Source organism: Pezoporus occidentalis, unplaced genomic scaffold, assembly GCF_034315485.1.
Source record: "Pezoporus occidentalis ecotype Australia unplaced genomic scaffold, CSIRO_AGI_Poc_V1 ctg34, whole genome shotgun sequence".
NCBI lineage: Eukaryota > Metazoa > Chordata > Aves > Psittaciformes > Psittacidae > Pezoporus > Pezoporus occidentalis.
In genome coordinates this window covers 3745616-3767048 of record NW_026915376.1, presented here as the reverse complement: position 1 = coordinate 3767048, position 21433 = coordinate 3745616, and the positions used below count along the sequence as shown (strand labels likewise).

The window sequence follows — 21433 nt, the reverse complement described above, 5'->3', positions numbered from 1 at the left end:
TGGAGAGAAGTTCCTATACAAGCACAGCCTCACACATGGAAGACTTTGCATACAAACGAGGTCAGATACAGTCAGTGCAAGGATCAGAACATACTTGACCTGTAATGGTCAAATAGTCCAACTGGCATCACTAACACAGTCCTGTTACCACAAATTGTGTAGGTATTGTGTGAATTGAAGTTGACAGCCCAGAGACAATCTTCTTCTACCACACTAGATTACATCTGGGAGGAAAATATGTCTCTTGTCTACGTGGCACTGAACTAGTCTCTCTCTAAGAAATGTCATACTCAAACACCAGCTAAATCATAGCACAGGTTTTTAGCTCAATGCAGTTAAGTGTCTTACAGGCTGAATGGTTCAACTTAATTGTTTTCAAATCAGAGAAATTCATTCTTCACTATAGACTGGAGATCAAGTGAAAAAAAAAAAACAAAACAAGAAAAACAAACTAACAAAAAGCAAAGCTTTGTATTTTTATATTTCCATGGTTTAGTTTCAATATTTACAAAAAGAAAGTACACTGATGGTATTCACAGTCGCATAAAACCAAAATGCCAGAGGGTCAGAAGCACACTTACCTCATGAAGTAACAGATTTTTAATCTGAATTCATTGCAGTTCTCCCCACTGGCATCTCTATATGTATCCTAGTTAAAGAAAGGTTTCTGTGCCTTGATTCAGTAATGATCTTTTTAACCACAGAAGACTCTGACACTAAGCCAGCTTCCTAAAAATCAGTATCAAACTTTCCTACTTGAGATAACTACAGTATGTACTGATATTTCATTCACTTTTGTAGCATCTTAGGGGACAAAGACCATTTTCTGGCTGCCACTTTATTTTCTGCCCTAGCAAAAATGCTTCTATTCTATTATTCTGCATATTCTGCTGAAGGGTTTGTTGCTAGCTCTGGCTAACCAAATGTGATAATAGTTCTGATTACGGAATTCTCTGAGGGGTGTAAACAAGACGTATGTGCTTAGCTACCACTGAAAGTTCACAGTAGTCAAAGGCCAGCCCACCATGATACATTTGAAAAGTTATCTTGGCCATATATTTCCACTAATTCAAAGTTCATGCAAGATATGCCTCAGCATGCTTGTACATATGGAGAAGGTCCATAAGCAGAAGCATAAAGCTCACAGACTTGAGCTTTCAACTTAGGTTGAAAAAAATTCACCTCCAAACCTTTTGTCACTGATTAATTGACACATTTTACAAATGCAGTAACAGAAACAATCTGCTTTTGACATTATAATATTGATTTCCAAGACTTTGTGAAAGGATATGTGGACAGAAGCTTGCCAGCCAGCTCTGTGGAAGGCAGATACCACCGGTGCATTAAAAGAAAAGTTCTTGGCAAAGGGTTGGAGCACCTATTTCCCTTGTCATCTGCAAAACAGAAAGAGTTAACCACATCATTCATGAACAGAGAGGAGCTTTTATTCTTCAAGTGGAGTCAGATAGAAAGATCGAAAGCAGAAATGTTGGTTTATTATCTACCAAATAGGTAGGAAATAACACCAAAGCACAAAAATGCTTCTTTAAGAGTAGTTATTTCAGATTGTAGTGCTAGGCACTTAAGGGAAAAAACCCCAAAACAGTGCAGAGAATGGGCCATAGCTAAAAAAAAAGTAATCCCAGGGCAGGGACAGCACTATTCTAAACGTTATACAAAGAGACTGGCAGTAATCCAAAGAAAGAACCCAAAATTAATCCACCAAAAGTGTGGGGATTTATGTACAACCACTTCCAATATGTGTTTTAGTGCAGCTTTATAGCTTTATGGTAACAATTGGATTGTTAAAAAAGGGATCTGCCTCAATTAATTAATGTCAAAGCAGTATCTCGCATCTGTGCCCAGGGCCCCATCTCCAGCTGCTTTACAGACCAATGTGTCTTTGCAGTATGGCCACTGAAACTACAGAAAGAGTTATTCCCAGGCAGGCTAGCTGACCATCAGTCTTCCTCATCATCTGCAATCTTGGATTATTCTCTGTATGTCACTCTTTTAAAAGACAGTAGATTGTATGCATGTGTGAAACTGGAACAACACAGGCAGTACACTTGTCAAGAGAGTGTGTATACAAGGAAGAGAGGCATGATTTCCAACAGACAATAAGTATATGGGCTCTATGTATAAGAATACTCTAAGTATATGAATACTTTCATTAGGTTTTAGAATAACAGGTTTGATTATGGTCTATAGAAATGCATATACAGGGATTCACTACACTCAGTAGCAAGACCCATTTGTCCCTCAATTATTTAGTCTCTCTTACCTTTAGATATTTATTTCTTTCCACAAGGGAAAACAATTAATACCTCATTCCAACCAAAAGCAGTCCTGCATTTCAGGAGAATCTAAATGTAGCTTTGTGAATTAAGGCCCCATTGCAAACTATTTAAGACCATCCATGAACTCATCTGACTACAATGTGACATACGTCATGAATAATGGTGCTATGAATCAAAGTCTATTTCATCACTTCTTTGCCTCAGACCTGGTACATCACAGTTTAACAAGAGTAAAAAGATTACATGAGCCTTAAGTCATATCCATGTCAATTATTCCATGATGCTTCAGAAAACCTATCCAAAAAACGAGTGGTCAGAAATGCAGCTGTGTAACCACTTAAGACAAAAATCAATGCCAGAAATAACTCCTTGAATAATTTGACTAAACACTTCTCTTGGTGAAGGCCAGCATTTTAAAAACCACTATACTCACCATTGTGCATTATCTGTATTACGAATATTTAATACAGTATGCATGTGATTAAAATTCTGGCTCATGTGATTCTGGTCCAAAATGAAACATGGAAAACTTTACAGAACAGAAATGTTGTTTGCCAAAGGAAAGACTGGCTAAATCAGAGAACAGCAGGGGTTATATTATAAGGTGAATTCCAAGAACGGCAAAGTAAAATGTTGAAAACTCATACCAAACATTTCAATACAAGTGTTCAAAAGCTCATCCAAAGTTGCAGCCTTCCCAAGTGTGTTTGACCCCATTGTCCTTTAGTCGTTGTCAAAAAACAAGGGACATTTTCATCAAGTAGAATGCTGCCTCTTCAGCTGCACAGCTTTTTCACTTTATTTTGTAGGTTGTGTTCTCAGCTGGACTTCAGGGAAAATCTGGAGAAAGTAAAAGAAATCATAACTATGTGGAAGACTTATCAAGATGCAATGTTTACAGTTCAGCTAATCTTCTTTGTAAACTGGTTTTCCCCCACATGATACAAAGCATGTGGGATTGCTGTCAGCTTTCCCTACTGTCCAGGTTTCAACAACTACATTCCAGCTTGTGTTTTTAAGTGTTGTCCAATTGTTTGTCCACTAGCACAAAATAAATCTATAGCTAGGGTCATAAACCAGAAACCAGATGGTAAATGAGGACATGCATGTACAGTGACGCACATTGTGTTCAGGTCATTTTATTTACACTTGATAAGTCGCTTTTTGTTAATAACACTGCTTTTATGTTTTTAAGCGTAACTGTTGCTTTTTTTCTCTAAGGTTACAGGTTCATGGTAACGCTAATGGTCTTAACTGGCACAGACTGCATAAAATGTTTAATGAAGTTCACAGCAAGCCTTAAATGAGGAGGTGATTTTTCAGAGAACCTTAAGATCAGTCCCTACAGCTTTTTAAAACAAATCTCATGGTAGCTGGCCACTCACAGAAAGCTGAACTCATATAGAAACTTCTAAAAAGTATCATAAATCTACTATGCGTTTAATTATCAAATATCCATTCACCCAAAGATGCACAAAATACTCTGTTACAAGTTTACTCTCTGTACAAGAGTACCTTCTTTCCTCTTTCAGTTACAGCAGCCTTCCAGTACCCGAAGAAGGCCTACAAGAAAGCTGGAGAGGGGCTTTTTACAAGGGCACATAGTGATAGGACAAGGGGGAATGGCTTTAAACTGAAAGAGGATAGGTATATATTAAATATTAGGAAGAAGTTCTTCACTATGAGAGTGGTGAGACACTGAAACAGGTTGCCCAAAGAAGTCATGGATGCCCCATTCCTGGAAGTGTTCAAGGCCAGGTTGGACAGGGCTTTGAGCAACTTGGTCTAGTGGAAGGTGCCTCTGACCATGGCAGGTGGGTTGGAATTGGATTGTTTTTAAGTTCCCTTTCAACCCAAACCATTCTGTGACTCTATGACAGACCTAGCTTCAGAGTCCTGCAGGGCTCAAGCTGCTCTAAGTATGCAACAGTGTTTTGCTTGGAAAATCTTCAAAAGATACCAGTCAGGGAAAGATACAAGTCTTAGGAGGAATGGCTGAGGGAACTAGGGTTGTACAGCTGGAGAAAAGAAAGCTCAGGGGAGACTTTATCCTTCTCTGCAACTAGCTGAAAGGAGGCTGTAGTGAGGTGAGGGTCGGTCTCTTCCCCCAAGTAACAAGCAACAGGAAAAGAGGAAATGGCCTCAAGTTCCACCAAGGGGAGGTTTAGATTGGATATTAGCAAAAAATTCTTCATCAAAAAAGTTGTCAAAGATTGGAAGAGGCTGCTCAGAGAATGGTTGAGAAGCCATTCCTGGTGGTATTTAGAAGAGGTGTAGCGCTTAGAGACATGGTTTAGGGGTGGACTTGGCAGTGCTAGGTTAATGGTTGGACACAATGATCTTGAAGGTCTTTTCCAACCTAAGTGATTCTATGATTCTATACTACTATTTTTAGATGGGTTCCTGCAGCCAAGTTCTTTATGGTCCAATCCAACAATGGATTTAGACATGACACACTTTTTCCTGAAGCTGACAGAAAGATGCTACAGGAAATAAGCACAGCTCACTGAGTCTGGTGTTTCTACAAGTCAGTGCACACACTATTCTGCAGCCCAGGTCAGCCAACAGGAAACATGAGCAGAGAGGTACAATCATTCAATCCTGCCCTATTTCTGCCTTCCTCCTATCTTAAAGCAAGCACTTTCCTCTCTCTGAGCTTGGTGGTGCAGACCCCCCTCTTGAAGGAACACATCTGTCTTCCCAGGAATCCTGCAGAACTCTTATTTGCCATGAATCAGGGGAAAACTATTCCTTTCACAAAAGAGTAAGTAGTCAGAGCACTCACCTAAGAAAAAGGGGAAGGTGGGTACACAGTGGATTTGAACCCATGCTTAGCATTCTAGCATAAAACATCCTAACAATTATCTCTGGGGCTAAGCTGGGCAGCCTCAACCCCTCCTGCTAGAGCTGTGCCATCACACAAGAACCAAAGTTGTCTGAAGTAGACCAGAGAGGAAATACAGGGAGATTTGTCTCTCTAACCTGATGGTCAGGCCACATGTGAGCCAGGGTTACCCTATGTTCAGTGTTTCTTCCCAAGACTGTTTATGTATTTGAAGTGAAAAAGTAAGCAGAGCATGCGTTTTGTTTACTTGCTTTGAGAGTTAGCCAGCAGCTAAGCGCTGTTTTTCATGATCACAACTCTGCCACCTTTTGCTAGAATCCCACTTTGTGTATATTTGTCCTTTTTGACCATCCCCAAATCCTTCTCTAAGTGCTTAAATTACTGGCTTGATTCTTCATGGAGGCAGCTATTTAGCTTTTCCAACTTCATCTGACTTAGGATTTTTAGAAGAGAAAAATACAATAAATTTCACATTGGCTATTAAAAGATATTTTTTAGTCAGCTCTTCAAAAATATAACAGAGAAAGGCTGTTGCATTTTCTGCATATCCCTTGAAAATTACTGAGTATGAAATGTGGGGGAGAAGAGATTTGATGTGGCTTTTCAGTTTTGTTAGAATTACCATCCTCCATAATATATAACATAGGAGAGTACCATCTGTCTTCTGCTGGAAACACTATAGAGGTAGCCCTATAGTAATTAACAAGTAAAATTGCAGGATTCTTTCCAAATTATATGACTACTTAGGTAGTTGCTAGATCTAGGTATCTAACTAGTAGATACCTATATCCTGATGTTACAGCACTACTCCCTCAAACAGCCCATCTGACCAATAAGGGGTTTTATTTTCAAAATGCTTCTAAAAGAAGAATAAAATGTTTCCACTGGAGAAAGAACTGGCAGACTGGGGCTAAGCTGCATATCTGCAGTTCAGACAAACCCTGATATCACAACTCTTGGCTGCAGACTCCAACAACCACATCCATTACATCATTATTTGTATAATTAAGCACTGCTGTCCTACAAGAACAATAAACATCTTGTCTTTATCATGCCACAGTGGTATCCAAGCACATCACCAGCTCTATAGTGGTGGATGATCAAAATACAACTATAAATTTCATTGACATAAATTAAATATATTCTGATAGTTCAATACAAGAGAAGCACAAATAGAAAAAATAAAATCATAGCAGAGCTTTTCAACATGTAAAGAATTCAGCATTTTTGAAATAAGCAGTTACTATTAAAAAACTGATTGGCAAAGGTGCAGTCAGACTTCCAAATAAAGATAACCTAGAAAATCTGTGCCCTCAGGTGCTTCTCAGCATGTCTGAAACATCTCATTGCCATCCAGCTGTTTTAGGAGGATTCAGGAAAACTGGATAAGAAAAACAGCTCACTCAATGAGATCCCAGTGAATTACTGCACACTATAATAATTTTATTTTCTTTATGATAGAATTATCAATCCTATTGGGTTTACTCTGGTTAAGAGAGGCTATATTAAGAACACAGGAGACACACAATCCTCCACAGCCACCCATTCTCATTTCTTAATCAGCCCACTTGAAATTACAATCTCCACTGCAAGTCTTGCTGGTAACCTGCCACATGCTGGGAAGAGATTTCAGGGTGATATTCAGGGATGGGTGAAGGCTAGGGCAGTAGGAATACGATCAATATATAACTTAGCACTTAACTCAAAGCCTAAGGCTCTGTCTAAAGGACCCCCTTCATTTATGTAATATTCCTAATAACCATGTCATAGTATCAGTCATGTCATAGAATCATAGAATAGTTAGGGCTGGAAAGGACCTTAAGATCACCTAGTTCCAACGCCCCTGCCATGGGCAGGGACACCTCACACTAAACCATGTCACCCAAAGCTCTGTCCAACCTGGCCTTGAACACTGCCAGGGATGGAGCATTCACAACTTCCCTGGGCAGCCCATTCCAGTGCCTCACCACCCTTACATTAAAGAACTTCTTCCTTATAGCCAATCTAAACTTCCCCTGTTTAAGTTTTAACCCGTTACCCCTTGTTCTGTAACTACAGTCCCTAATGAAGAGTCCCTCCCCAGCATCCTTATAGGCCCCCTTCAGATACTGGAAGGCTGCTATGAGGTCTCCACGCAGCCTCTTCTCTTCTCCAGGCTGAACAGCTCCAACTTTCTCAGCCTGTCTTCATACAGGAGGTGCTCCAGTCCCCTGATCATCCTCATGGCCCTCCTCTGGACTTGTTCCAACAGTTCCATGTCCTTTTTATGTTGAGGACACCAGAACTGTACACAGGACTCCAAGTGAGGTCTCACAAGAGCGGAGTAGGGGGGCATACCTTATTTCATGAAACATTACCATTATGGGATATGCACTTTCCTACTTAGAGGGAAACAGAAACATCTGCAGTGATATGCCCTGGAGTTAGAAGTTTGTGATTGCTTGAACTATAAAACATAAGAGTCTGTCCCTTCCTTGACAGTCCCTCTTGCCTTCACCCTGACTGCCACATGCACACAGTTACTTTGAGCAGATGGCTTTCCACTAGTACTCTTATGCACTATAATTACATTTTGTGTTCAACATTTTGGAAGTCTTGAGATGGCATTACTGTGGACTGCCTTGATAGATGGATTTGAAACAAGCTCTTGAGACAGCCGTGGTCAGGTAACACATTAGTTTTTCAAAGGACACTCGCCCAGCAAACTTCTGGTCTTATGCAAAGCACCAAGTGGTGTGAACAGAGTGGGCAACATGCAGCCAAATTTTACATGTTGGCTACTGTAGTCAGTAAATCCAAAAGACTCCACCTTTACTGCTGGAGGCTACTAAAGGGAGGTCCACACCTACAGGCTATTGCAGTTTAACTAATATTAAAATGTCAAGCCAGCACAAATACTTGTGTGGGCACTTTCACGTGGATTTCAAGCAATTTCTATTGGTTACAGGCCTAAGCTAAACCAATACGTTGGGTTTAAATAGGCTCAAATTTGACATACAGAGAAATATTTACATAGCTAAATGAAATTTAAACATCTTTTTAGCTAAGCCAAAGTAAATGTATATGTAGCATTTTCCCAATTAATTAAAAGTGGGCTATTTTCCTTCTACTTAGGGACAATAAATAGAGCCACATGCAAATAGTTCAACTTTGACACAGAGGCACCTCTATGGGTCTCAGTTTATCCATAAACTTTCCAGAGGCCTGCACGCAGGAGACTCATATTCTTTACAAGATTAGGACATTCTTGGGAGTTTAAGTAAGCCAGACCTCCCCTCATTTCCCCCCTCCTCCAAGCCTACACAACACATCATTGAATACTTGCATTAAACAGCTTCCACCTAGCTGCTGGAGAAGAAGTGCTAAATGTGAGCAACTGAACAGAGAGATCAGATCAGGAGCAGTATGCAGAAAAAGAAGCCAAGAAGAAATTGAGAGTCTCATGAGAAGGCTTAAGGATTTATCTTTAAGGTTTAACTTCCCTTGCTACACCTTCTTCCTTTATTCTGTATTGCTCATGTCCATGGCAGGCTCCTCAGGACAGAGTTCATCTGCTACCCTGTAAATGTAGTGGAGGCTCTCACAATGAGATCCTTTCTTGTGATTACTGTAATTACCATAATAAGAATCCCAGTGGGACACAGGATGGCTGCACCTTTGCCTGCACAGGTGCAAACAAGATTTCTGTTTGGGCTCAAGTCAACACAGGTCTTTGGTTGCCTAATGCATGAAGCTCCTGCGGGTTTTTTTCTCCAGGCTATCAAATACTTCTTGTAGGTGGTCAGTACCAGTTTATTTATTACAATACAGACAAGTCCATTTCTAGAAAACTCTGAGCAAGTGATATATGCAGTGAGACTTCTTCAGTGTCTGACATATGCTAAAGCTGTGCTAGGCAGGAAAAGGCAGTGATGTTGGGCTGTCAGGTAGCCTAATGCCACCCCTTCTGTCCCTGTCCATGACCTCAAGCATCACATGTAGCTGGCTGCAGGATGGCACATATGGCTTACCGATGATGTTTGTCATGTGGAGTGAAGACACAAAGAACAGATTGTGGCACTGCTCCATGAATGCAAAATATAAGCCTTGCTGGGGGCAGGAGGGCCTTGTGCTTATTCAGTACTCATTCACCTTTACTACGTACCTTCAGACAGTAGTTACACTACAAGCCACAGTAACTGTCTACACCTTATTACCTTGATTCCTTTTTTTTTTCCTGGATCAAAGGGGAAATTCAAAAGACTAGACAGCATCTGAAACGGGGAGAGGATGTGGAATGGTTAAGTGTATACTGCTGGTGGATGGCTAAAGCAAAACCTCATACCAATGACAGACGCTGCACAGGTCACGTTAGTGGATTCACAGCACTACAGATGCCATGGGATAAAGTTTCACCTACTTCATTTGACTTGCCCATCCCAAAGCAGTGTCATCTCTGTAAAACTTAAAAAAAATTAACTTTATTGCCAATTAACGTAAGTATTTAATTACTGGTTTGAGCATTGGGAAACAAAGAAGACAAACATTTAAACACCTTTCCTCCACTTTCTCAGGCTTGGCTTCACTCCAGACACCTCTCCTCCTCCCCTGTTACTACTGCAGATTGCACCCTGTCCCTTCAGTGAGGTAATGAGCAGTGCAGGATGTCAGGGTTGGTACGTGGTAGTTTCTCTCAGCTGCTCCTTCCTTCTTACTCTGGTCCTATGCTACAGCATGGGTCCTCTATGGGCCATAGTCCCTTAAGAGGTGTACAAACTCTGGCATGGGCTTATCCACAGGCCACAGTCCCTTCAGGGAAGTACCTGCTCTGCCACAAAGCACGTCCTCAACCTCTTACCTTGTTCTTCCCTTTGTTCTTCCCTTCTCCTCTCCATTCCATTTTCTCTCCATGTTCCCTCTTCCTCATCATTTTCTGCCTTTTCTTCAATATGTTTTCACAGAGGTGCCGCTAACTTGGCTGATGGGCTCAGCTGAGCTGTCGCCTGCAATGGGTTCCTTGCAAAGACAGCTGGAAGCAGCTGTGTCCAAAACAGGGCAGCCCTCAGTCTCCTCCCACAGGTGCCATGACTGCAATCTCTCTGCTGCCAAAACCTTGTCATTTACGTCCAATATAGCCTCTAAGGGACGAGCATTTGTCACCTTGGTACAAAGGTATGCACGTTACAAATTGTCAAAATGTATTTCATTATGTTTAATTTTGAGATAAGTGTCCACTGAGCTAAGCATTTACTTTTGGGTCATCACAGGTCACCCAATTAACATAAGAAGGCTATTATAAATGATTTCAGGGCCTAGACATATACTTTTCTAGAGGAACAGAGGTTAAGTGAATAGGACCATGGGTAAGAAGCCATCTGGATATATGGATCCACTCATATACACTACCAAACTACTGGAACCACATAATGCCTTGTAGAAGTTCACGTGGGGTACAATACACGCTGGTCAAACATAAAAGAGAAGCTAAGAGAAATCATGAGGAATGCTAACGGACAGTCACATGAGCAAATAGCTCGGGTAATCTGAAAGCTGCTTGATTAAGGCTTGAGCTGCTTAGACAGCATTTTGTTTAGCATTATCTCTTTCTGTGAAATATAACCAAGATGATTTCAGACAACAGAACCCCTCGGGTTTCCTCATTTATAACCTTCTAAAATAATGGATAACTTGATAACTGGACCTGTAAAAGCAACAAAGGTTTTATTTTCAATTGCAATTCTAGCATTTTATGGAACTGGTTATCTACCATACTTCTTTGTCCCATTCACTTCTACATTTGTTTTCTTAATTTACTGTGTGGATATTTAGTGCTACAACTGTAACTCCATCTAATAACAGCAGTGAAATCTGAACATACATCCTTGAGTTGTTCAAAGTACTATCATTATGACATCTTACTTCCACTTTCCATGGGTCTAGGTAGTACAATTGCTCAGAATACATGAGGTTAAAAGGAAGAGCTGAAGGAAGACTGAAATTTTCAGTCACACTTCTTCTTAGTAGATTTGATACAAAAACTGTTTTTCTAGTCCCAGTAAAGCAAAAATAAAATTACAAATATCAGGCATTTATTTAACGTGTATGACACCAGAGGACGCAGCTCTTCTGCGAATCTTTGCCCTTCAGATGTGTTAGAGATCTCCAGAACCAAAGTACAACCCACTGGGAGAGGACAGCTAACAGGAAGAGTTCACATACAATAACTCAGTCTTTTTTTCAGAAACCAAATCAATACACCGTCAATACCTCTTACAAGTTATACTACTGCCTGTAAGCTTTCAGAGAAACTCTTGGCAAGTACCTTGGCTACTCAGACTTGCGTACAACTCTTTACAGCCTTTCATAACTACGACTGCTTTGTTAATGTAGCCACATAGGTCAAGTTAGAGGAAAAAGAACACCTTATCAGCATATATTCTTGTTCGATGACACCGTTATGTGCCTTTAATGAGACTGGACCAGCCCAAGAAAGAATATTTTTGTAGTTATTTAAAAAAAAACCAAAACTATGGGGAAATAAACAGCCTGTCAGTTCCGAAAGACAAAGACCCAGTATATTTATTATCATATGTTACAAATTATTTTAATATTTTATTATTATTTACCTTTCTAGCTATAGTATCTTAAAGCCAAGCTGGGAAAATCACATTTATTTATTAATTTGATTACTAAGAAATCCTGGGCCCTATTTAATTAGACCTTCTGATATATTCAGCTTGGAGATCTATATTTTCCTCCCATACAGCTTATTTTGTCTTCTTTTTAACTAAGCCAAAATTCTTCTATAGTAGCAGAATCCCTGGGTAGTGTCTTTTTTGAAGGTGTTATATCTTCCAAGAGTTACGACAGCTTGAAGAGTCAGTACTGCTTTCAGTTTCACACCACTTTTCCATCAATTTTAAGGCAAAGAAGAACCACAACAGCCTCTAACCTGTATTAAAATTTACTACATTTGGTATCAAGGTTCTTGTCTGATAAACCCATGACTTCCAAATTAATTTTCCCTTGAAAGAAACTTTTCCAGTCCATATAATTCTGTAATTTCCAGTTATTTTCCATTGTAGACTAACTGCTCATGGGACAATACCTTCTAGGCCCGCACTGGCAGACAGCCTTATTGCAAACATCTGTGCCACATATTATAATGATACCACAAGAATTACAGACACATATGGAGATTCTTAAGCATGTTAAGCTCTACAGGCTTGTGCTGATCACCCAGACAATAGAGGTTATAGCCAAGTATCTCAAAGAGTAAGTTGTTAAAACACATCCCCTCTTTTCTTTTCCATCTCTGCAGCTATGTTGTATCAAGAAAAGATAAAATTATTTGCAGTCACAGATAACCAGTGAAGGGAGACTTCAGCACTTTCTAACTACCTGCTATCATTTCTAGCATCAATGAATACATCTGATTTCCCATTCTTTCTGGTTTCTAGCATTCCCGTAACTGAAGAATACCTGCAGTTACTTTACATCTCATAAAAGCAAAACTATCACCTTGTGAGGAGGGGAGGTTAAGTGTGTGTTTATTTTTTCTTCTTCAGCCGTGTTATCCCATGTGTTACCTTACTTCTCCCCCCATAAATTCACAACCTATACCTATCCTGGTGTGAGGAGTTGCCTCCTGTGCAGCAAGAGCAGTTTTACTTCTGACCTTTCCTCCTGTGACTACAATCAAAACATAGATCTGCTTCAGTAATATCTTAACCACACATTTACAGCCTGGGAAGTACTTATCAGTGCAGTAAATTGAGGGCAGCAACTGGCAAAACATATAAAGGCAGGAAGAGGCTTTAAGTAATGGGAAGCTGGATGTCTGAGATGGAGCAAGACTGAGTTAAAAGGATGGGGGCAGGACAGAATTTTGGCTCCTTTTGCTCGTTTGGCTGTTAAAGCAGATTTCTAATGGCACTGTTCTTCGTTTTCCCTTTGATGAATGGTTCACATGTAACTGCTTTTTGCCTACAAAAGTGCTAATAGGTCTCAGACAAGGAGAGAGACTGGACCAGTTGCTAATGGCCAGTAATCCTTCTCACTCCGTGGTGGCATCTTCCCATTCATTTGAGAGCAGTTGCTCTTTAAAGAGGATGCAAATTAAAACGGTACACTAGAAAACACTGACAGACACACATGCCAGCAGACAGACCTGCTGCGTGATCCTAGGAACTCATGCAAATTGCTGTCTACTGCACATCCACATGAACCAGGGATGCCTGACTTGCCTTGTGCAGTGTACAGTTTTGCATCTGAAGTCACTGATGACCCACAACTCACATGCAAGCAGGCGTGCAGAAAGGCTGGCAGAGTAAAAACACAGCTTGGAGGTGAGGAGAGATCCAGCAACTTTTTTTGTGAAATTCTGACAGCAGATGCTGGACATCAAAATAATAAACACTTCCTTACATCTGATTATTTTATATGAGTTCCCCTTGGGAAGATGGGTAAAACAATGACAGCTTCAGATTTCTTAACGATGAAAACATTTTAACACAGGGGGCATACACTGTTTCTTAAGTCAGTTCAGAGGCTTTTAAAAGAGTAAGCCTCCAACAGAGAAGAACATGGAAGAGATTATTTGCTTTTTGTAGTGTGTCTAACTAGATTTTGTACTTTAATTTAGAGGTAAAATAGCAACTGTCAGTCAGCTGACTAAACCTTGTTTTCTTACTAAGCAATCTACTAAGAAACACACACTGGTTAGTACAATCATATGAAGACACACAGCAAACCTCTAAAACTGTTTACAATATAAGAAGAAGTCTACAGAGTACAGGATATGAAAACAGCGTCATCACAGTCAGTTCCTATATCCAAGCTTTTGGAACAGAGTGAGTTTTATTAATAACCATGTACTTTCTGAACAATAAGACAATTTTCAGCCAACAAGTTAAATGCCTTCTTTAAAAACAGAGTAATGGCAACACAGAAATTTCTCATCAAAAGACTTGAAATAAGCTCATCTGAAGAGGGTGCTATATAAAAAAAATATACATAACAGCAAGACAATTAGAAAAAGAGGAAGGAGCAATGTAAAAAAAAATCTATCTCAAAAAAAAAAATGGGAAGAGCATCTCACAGCCCCTGCCTTAATAAGTAATACATTAAACAAGTAACTTTGATCCCGAGTTTGCTAATATTATTTTGGTAGTTAAAAATTTCTTATATGAAAGAATATTTAACACAGGATTGCAGCTACACAAATAGCCCACTTCCACAGTCACAGAACACATTGCTACAACAGGACTTCAGAGAAACAAATCTTACCAAAGCCCACTGGCTAAGTTTACAATGCTCATGTCTCATGATGCAATACTCTCTAAAGCTCGTGTATTTGTAATGCAATCGGTATTTTCTACCTAAAAGAGTAAGATCTGTGGAAAACCCCAAAATACATACTTTGAAGAGGTGCTATGCCAAAGATGCACCATTATTTGGAAAGCAACAAGAGAAGTTGCTGCAGCTGTAACAGCTGAGAATCACATACTTGACCAACTATCTTTCTGGCTGTGGAGGTAAAGACCCTTCAGCTAATTGGTGGCATAACACCTTTGCAGTGGCTGGTTTAGGCCATCCCAAATACCTGTTGCCCTCATGAGTAACCTGGGAGACACTTATTAAATTCATCCAAGCCTGTTTGCTTTGTGTTTATAGAGGAAAATCCTTAGCATATATTTATCAAATTTAAGGAGTTTATCAGAATTTCCTGATCATAACTCCAATAATGATTAAAAAGAAGGAAAAAAAAATAAATCCTGTGGCTATGTGGCAAAGCTAATAGTAAGTGAAAAAAGTGGTCAAGTAAGGGGAGGAAATTAAAGGGAGTGAGGTGTGAGGAAGGTCTTGATCTAGAAGCTGAGATAGAGGTTTAGGGACTTGTTTTCCCTCCCTCAGTATTTAGCATTGAAAGACTGACTGCTATTGCAGCCAGGTTTTCAAAATAGCTCTCTCCTTTTCAAGCTTACTTTCAGACACAAATTATATTATAAAAGCACTAGTATATCAGATAACCATGCCCAAGTCAGAGTTTACACCAGTTTCGGAATCAAGTTAAATCAGTGCAGGAAATCCAAAAGGAGCAGATTTTGAAACACAGACATAAAGCAAACTGCAAAAGAGCCTTTATTTAAGTTATATTAATCTGAAACCCACTTCTCTTATTTTGGTTCTACAATGTGAGCTGAGATCTAAATCCAGAAGAAGGATTAAGCACCCAAATCCTGGCTCCCTTTCACCTCCAGGGCCTGACTCCAGAGGTGGGATTCTCAGCCTAGTCTCTTACTTCTCACCCCACCCCAGAAGGTGACTGCCTAGAGCTTTTAACCCCTCTCTGCATTTTAAAGTCTCCAAATGCCCAACAATGGGTTTGAGAATCCCATCACAGTCAGCAATGCCAAGAAGCTGTGTTAAGCATCTGCTCGTCACACCTATCACATCACTCCTATACTAGGTAGGTGCAGCTCTGGTGCGAAGCTCTTTATCCAAGACCTTTGAATGCTCCTTAAAGCTGTGATAGGCGCAGGAGCAATTCTTCCCATTAGCAGAAGGATTGCAAATCTCCCACTGTCTTGGCTGAGACTACAGGGTATATTTACCAGTCCCAGAACATCAATGAAATTCCACATTAAATGAAATAATGAAGGTTTTTTGGGCTACAGGGAGAAAGCAAGCAAGAGCTTGACTGTATAATTTTAGGAGAAGAGTACTCACTTAAGAAGAGGTTGGGGGGGGTGTGTGTGGAAGTGAATTCCAGTTCCTGCTCCAATGCCTTCTTAAAAATGCACACAGGCATTAGGGCAGGGCTTGGAAACCAAGAGTTTTAGGAAGGGTGGCAGCTGTTCCAGGAAGTATGTGTTCATGAATTTGGTAAAGCAGAGCATGAGTAAGCAAGCTAAAGTAGGCAAGACATCTTTAGCAGTGGAGGTTATTATTAGTCTTTTAATAAGGAGGCTATTTCATAAACGGTGTGATAAGGCTGAAATGTCATGGCTGTTCTGATTCAGATGACAAAAATCACTATATATCCAGACAGTAAGTTGACTAAAGACCTAGTTCAGCAAAGATCTTCTGATGTAATTTTCCCCACCAGTAATAAATTCCATATTTGCATACACTGTATTTTTGCTTCCCACTAGCAACAACAGAAATTTCCAAACAAGCTCTGGGTTCAAACACTGGGTCACTGCAAAACAATCAGAACTTACAAAGCATGCCATATGAGCCAGTACCAAGGCTATGAATTGGGTGGACCTAAGTGAATTACAGGTTGTGAATGGAAATCTATTTGCAATAATGCTACTTCAGATTCAGGAAATTCAATTTGGTGAGAACAGAGTTTAAGCCAGACAAATGTTATGCCTCTTTAAAGAACATGACAAAGAATATAGCAACATGACAAAGAATATACACAACTTTGGGTTATGTGTCAAAGGCAGACTCATCAAGTTTAGCAAGCGTACAAATACATTCTATATAAGTCATGTTCAATCTATTTGACTGTATCATGCATGACTTACCTAAATATTAGCCTCTAAGACTGATTTCTACATTGAAAACCATATACCTGTTTCAGTCATGGGGAGAAAAATATACTTCAAAAGGAATGGAAAATCCTTGTTCATCTTGGAGATCCTGTTCCTGCACACACTTTCCACACTCCAGACTCTTCAGCACAAGCTCACTGCTACTCTGAGTGGAACATCTGTTTACACAGCAGGGGTTGAAAAGAGGCAGTTTTAACAGTAGCAGAAGGAGTTGTATATCGAAATGTATTGTTATAACATGTAGTATCAATATATATTAGCTACTGTTATATTAAGCTTGGTATGACTTTTGTGGTAGCCCAAAGCAGATACACCATTGAATCACTAATATTAAATTTGTGTTTATTTATGATGATATAGTTATTTTCTGTTTGCAAGAATTGAATATATCAAGTATCTGAACAAGAATAGCTCAGGTTTCACTAATTTTGCACAGATTATTATGCCTGGCAGGCTTTTGAGATGTTGAAGCCTTCTCCCCTTGCCTGAGAAACTCCAGATCACTACTAAAGAAAATATGCATAAATCACAGGTTGGAGAGTACAATGTACAGACAGTCAAACCATTTCACCATTTGAATATGGTCAGAGGACACTGCAGCAAGAGGAGCAGTTTTTCAGAGAAGTGAGACAGCAGATGGCCACCAAAATAACAAGAGTAATTCCCAAGGGTAATTGTATTTTCTGCTGAGCTGTAAACATCAGTCGTGTGGGTATTTCCACATGCCACACTTTGATCCTGACCCCACAAACACTTAGAGAGAGGTAAGCTGAATTTTCTGATGGGACCACTCATGAGTTCAGCTCAGCAAGTAACTATGTGTTTGCAGGATTAGCCTTTGCATCTAAACTGGACTGACCAAGCCTGTTCTATTGAATTTGCCAGTGCTTGTTGCTGATACTGTCTTACCTTCACTACAAGAGAAAAGTTCTTCCCTGTCCCAACGCTTCTAGTCTTGTCTTCAGGTGGTTTTTAGATATGTTATACCAATAAGAAAACCTATGAATAAAAAAGTACTACTGTACTGGCTATTCACATTGAATAGACAAAAACACAGACAAAAGCAATGAACAGCAAAAATCAGAAGACCTGAGAATTTGTTTCATCTTTTTTATTCAAACACTTGGGTCTAAGACATTGCCATTCCTGACTTAAAAGAAAGAGCAAATGTGAAAACAAGTCTATCAAATTTTGCAGTTAAAAGAGATTATAACACAAATATGTTAACAGCAAAACATTCTGTGCAAGTTGTTTAGAGTACCAGTACAAACGTTCTGCAGCCAGGCCTGGACAGATTAGGGAAAAAAGAACCACCTAAGTACCACTCCAGTATTTTTAAAAGTAGTTTCCTCCCTTTATTCAGGAACATCCTGGAAGTGGCTCCTCTGTATTATGGCATTTTCAACTAAAGGCAGGGGCTGGCAAAACTGCAACTACTTTTCAGCTAGATGTTTTGCTACAGAGAAGAAATATGCCCATTCAGAGAACTGTAAGGCTGCCCTGATCATTTCCTTAGAGTAAACGAAAAGGATTTAACAGGAACCTTACATGGCTCTCCAGTGGTACAAGTATGCACTGAACTTCTGCAGAGGGACAGCAATGGTCATGCTGTTATTGAATTTCTTCGACTATGTAATAAAAAATTCCAGGATGAACAGTTTCTCTTAGGTGATGGACTTTCTGGTGATGTATCAATGAGAAACGCAAGTACTTCCCTAAACAAAGCATGCTGAAATTTAATTAAGGTACCTCATGTCTATGCAGACTTGCCTTGACTTACATGAACATAAAGAGGGGAATATTCCAAAAGCTGACCACTTGAGGGACTGTGGAAGGGATAGGGAAGGAGAAGGTACAACAGGAATGGTCTGAACTCTCCTATCTATTTTCTAGTGGATTTGGCGTTTTACTTGGGTTCAAAGCCTGGTCCTTCAACAGTCCTTTTCATCTGAGTAGTTTGCTTAACAGAGAAGATGTATCACAAACATAAAATGCCTGGTTACAAGCATACTGTGTCATTGTCTTACCAAAAATAAATTCCTACAATTCTGAAGAAAAGGAAAGTTATTCTGGGACCAGAATAAAAAAGCAATAGTGGACCAGCTCCCTGCCCCACAAGGGACAGACACCTCAACAGGACTGAGGGGCCCCCTTGCAGCCAAGCTTCCCAGGGGATTTGAGGCTCCTGAGCACAAAGCCTGGCACCTCAGGGCCCCATATGCCTGCTCCATTCATGGTGTCGTGTGCCATCAGCGTGGGAGGGCTGCAATGTAATCACAGCCTTATAGTACTTCAGCTCTTGGTTCAAAGGCAGACTACCCTCAGAGACATGGACAGGCAGGAAGCCAGGGAGACTTCTGGTTTTGTGAACAACTGAAACTGATTGACATTTTCCTAAAAAATATCCAGTTAACTGTCAAAGCCATAAACTATGGTTTAAAAGAAAAATAAAAATCTTCAGGGAGAAATAAAGTTTCTCTTTCTTACACAAGAAGTCTTTGCAAAAGGATTATGCTCTCCATCTTTGAAGGAGGGACCAAATGATCCACTAAGCCTGCTGGTGTTTGCTTTTGGTCCTGTTCTGAAATTCAGGCTTTTTGACTTGATATACACCTTCCCCAACGGGGTCCAGCAATCTTTACTTCTGCTCCACTTTAACCTTCCCCAAAGCATCTGGCAGCCCTCAGTCTCATCATATATCAAGCTCTATCACCCATTCGTGTGTTCTGATTCCTCCTAAGTCTTCCTCCAAAACCCTTAATTCACCTCTACATAAATAATTGATCAAAAGTTCATTCATATATACATTGTATTCCAGTTCTTGTGTTTCAAACCAAAACTTACGACTATAACAGTCCAAAATTATCAGATGGGGGAAATCAGTCATTCATAAAACAGAAACATAAAAAATGCAAGTATCCAAAAAGAGATTCAATTAAAAACTTAGACATATTTAGGAGACTCAGCCCCAGTTTTTAGAGAGGATTCTTTCAATCTTCACCATCTAATTATGTCTTCTTATCCAGAATGACTTAATTATATCTTAATCAGTCTTCACTTAATCGTATCTTCACTGTCTTTCTCTATTTCTCTGCTTCTTTTTTCTTTCAAAAAAATTTTGCATTCACCCCCAGAAAAGTAACCAGCCATAAGCAACATTCTTCAGACTGTTTTGAGGGGGCTACCTCTGTTAATTCCTTACGTGTGTATTTTTAGGACAAATACCGAAATTGCTCTATACTCAAATTGCATCATTACCTATTGACTAGCTCTACAGAGAAAGGAAAATACATTCATCATAAACAACCTCTTCACTCCATCATCTGAGCAAATAAGCACCATTTTCCCTCCCTGGAAAAAAACACCATACCTGTGTTATTCCCTCAAGGGCAAAACCAATGCTGCTGTTAATCACAGGTCAGAAAAATACAGGCATTCTGAGCATGAATGACTGCTTATCAATGAACTGACAAAAAACACGCCTCATCCTTAAGCGCTTTTACGAAGGTCTAGGATGAAAGTAGGAAAAGAGTGGCAGTTTAGAGTTAAAAAAAACCAACAATGTACCACCAAACCAAAAACAGGGAAAATCACTTACTGTATTTGGTTCTGCAGAGGTATTCAACACAAACATCACCCTTCCTTGTCCAGCTGCCAAGTGCTAAAGCATGAAATGAGCAGCTGTTTCCTTCAAGCTGGGGCTGTGTGTCTTAACTAGTCACATGCCCCTCCTGATAAATCTCACTGCCGTGCCAGGAGGTCAGAATCTGAAGATCATTATTCCCCTTATTAGAAAATCCTTTTCATAACAGCAGCCTTTGCTAAAGCATTTGACTGGAACGTGGTGCTATGTGCTCCATAACTCAGGGTTGTTTCTTTTAATGACTAACACCAAACAGTAGATAAGCCTTAATCGACAGTAGGGGCAGCACAAATGGAAAGTTAAACACTTACCCTTTGATCTCTTCAGGTTTGTTTCTAACTTCACAATTTGCTGTATTTAAATTTAAAACATTAGGAACAGGACAATTTAGAACTCTGTGATGGTCAGGCCACTCCATAGATCATGCAAAATATGTGAACAATCCCACTTTCAGGGATTAGCTGTATTTAAGGGGCAACATCACTACCTGTTGTGTTTGGACAGTAGAGTGATGAGTGCATTATTAATACTGGAGGTCATTTTAATTTTGGTATCTAGCATTTTTACATCATGGATTATGGGGTTGCATTGTGGCAGACATTGTCTAGTCAGACTGTGATAACCCTTTTGAGGTGGCGACTATCAGTCTAAACAGAGAGAGCAAAATGGGAAACAAATGCATCTTTATCCCCATGTTCCCAGATGTAGGACAAACGAAGGAGAAACACTGAAGTCACAAAATGAACAGATTCTGATGGAATTTTCTAGGGTGATAGTAGCCTTACATTACTGAAAGGCAGCTGAGACTCTGAACTTAATTCCCTTTAGCGTGGCTACATATTTAAACATATTCAGATATTTAAGGACAAAGGCATGCTACCAATGGGATTTTGAGGGTGAGATGTCATTTTCTGAAACGCATATAGGTTATACTGTGCTGAAACTCCAGTGGTACTTTATGCTGAAAAGACAGGACACTGGCAATTGCCATACCTCAGTATAAGATGTAGTAATGGTATTTTATTGTTTGGTAAGCAACCCAGATCCTGCAAGATTGCACGGTCTCATTGGGTTATAATACAGGGCATTTTTCAGGGATTGC

General features: G+C 39.8%; 1 protein-coding gene across 10 annotated transcripts in view; it reads right to left on the bottom strand.

The window, feature by feature from the left end:
• RASGRP3 (RAS guanyl releasing protein 3) overlaps positions 1–21433 on the bottom strand; it is a 62379-nt gene that overhangs the window by 28405 nt on the left and 12541 nt on the right. For 2 of the 10 annotated variants that reach the window (XM_062629582.1, XM_062629584.1), the window contains exons 1-5: positions 20287–20497; positions 16662–16846; positions 2948–3140; positions 1277–1394; positions 582–629 (exon numbers count right to left, since the gene is read on the bottom strand). In XM_062629582.1, the coding sequence (XP_062485566.1) occupies positions 582–629; positions 1277–1394; positions 2948–3017 (236 nt within the window). In that variant the 5' untranslated portion in view covers positions 3018–3140; positions 16662–16846; positions 20287–20497. Of the gene's footprint in view, positions 1–581; positions 630–1276; positions 1395–2947; positions 3141–16661; positions 16847–17547; positions 17688–20286; positions 20498–21433 lie in introns of those variants that run through there. The other 8 variants (XM_062629578.1, XM_062629575.1, XM_062629580.1 and 5 more) reach the window with 6 other exon arrangements.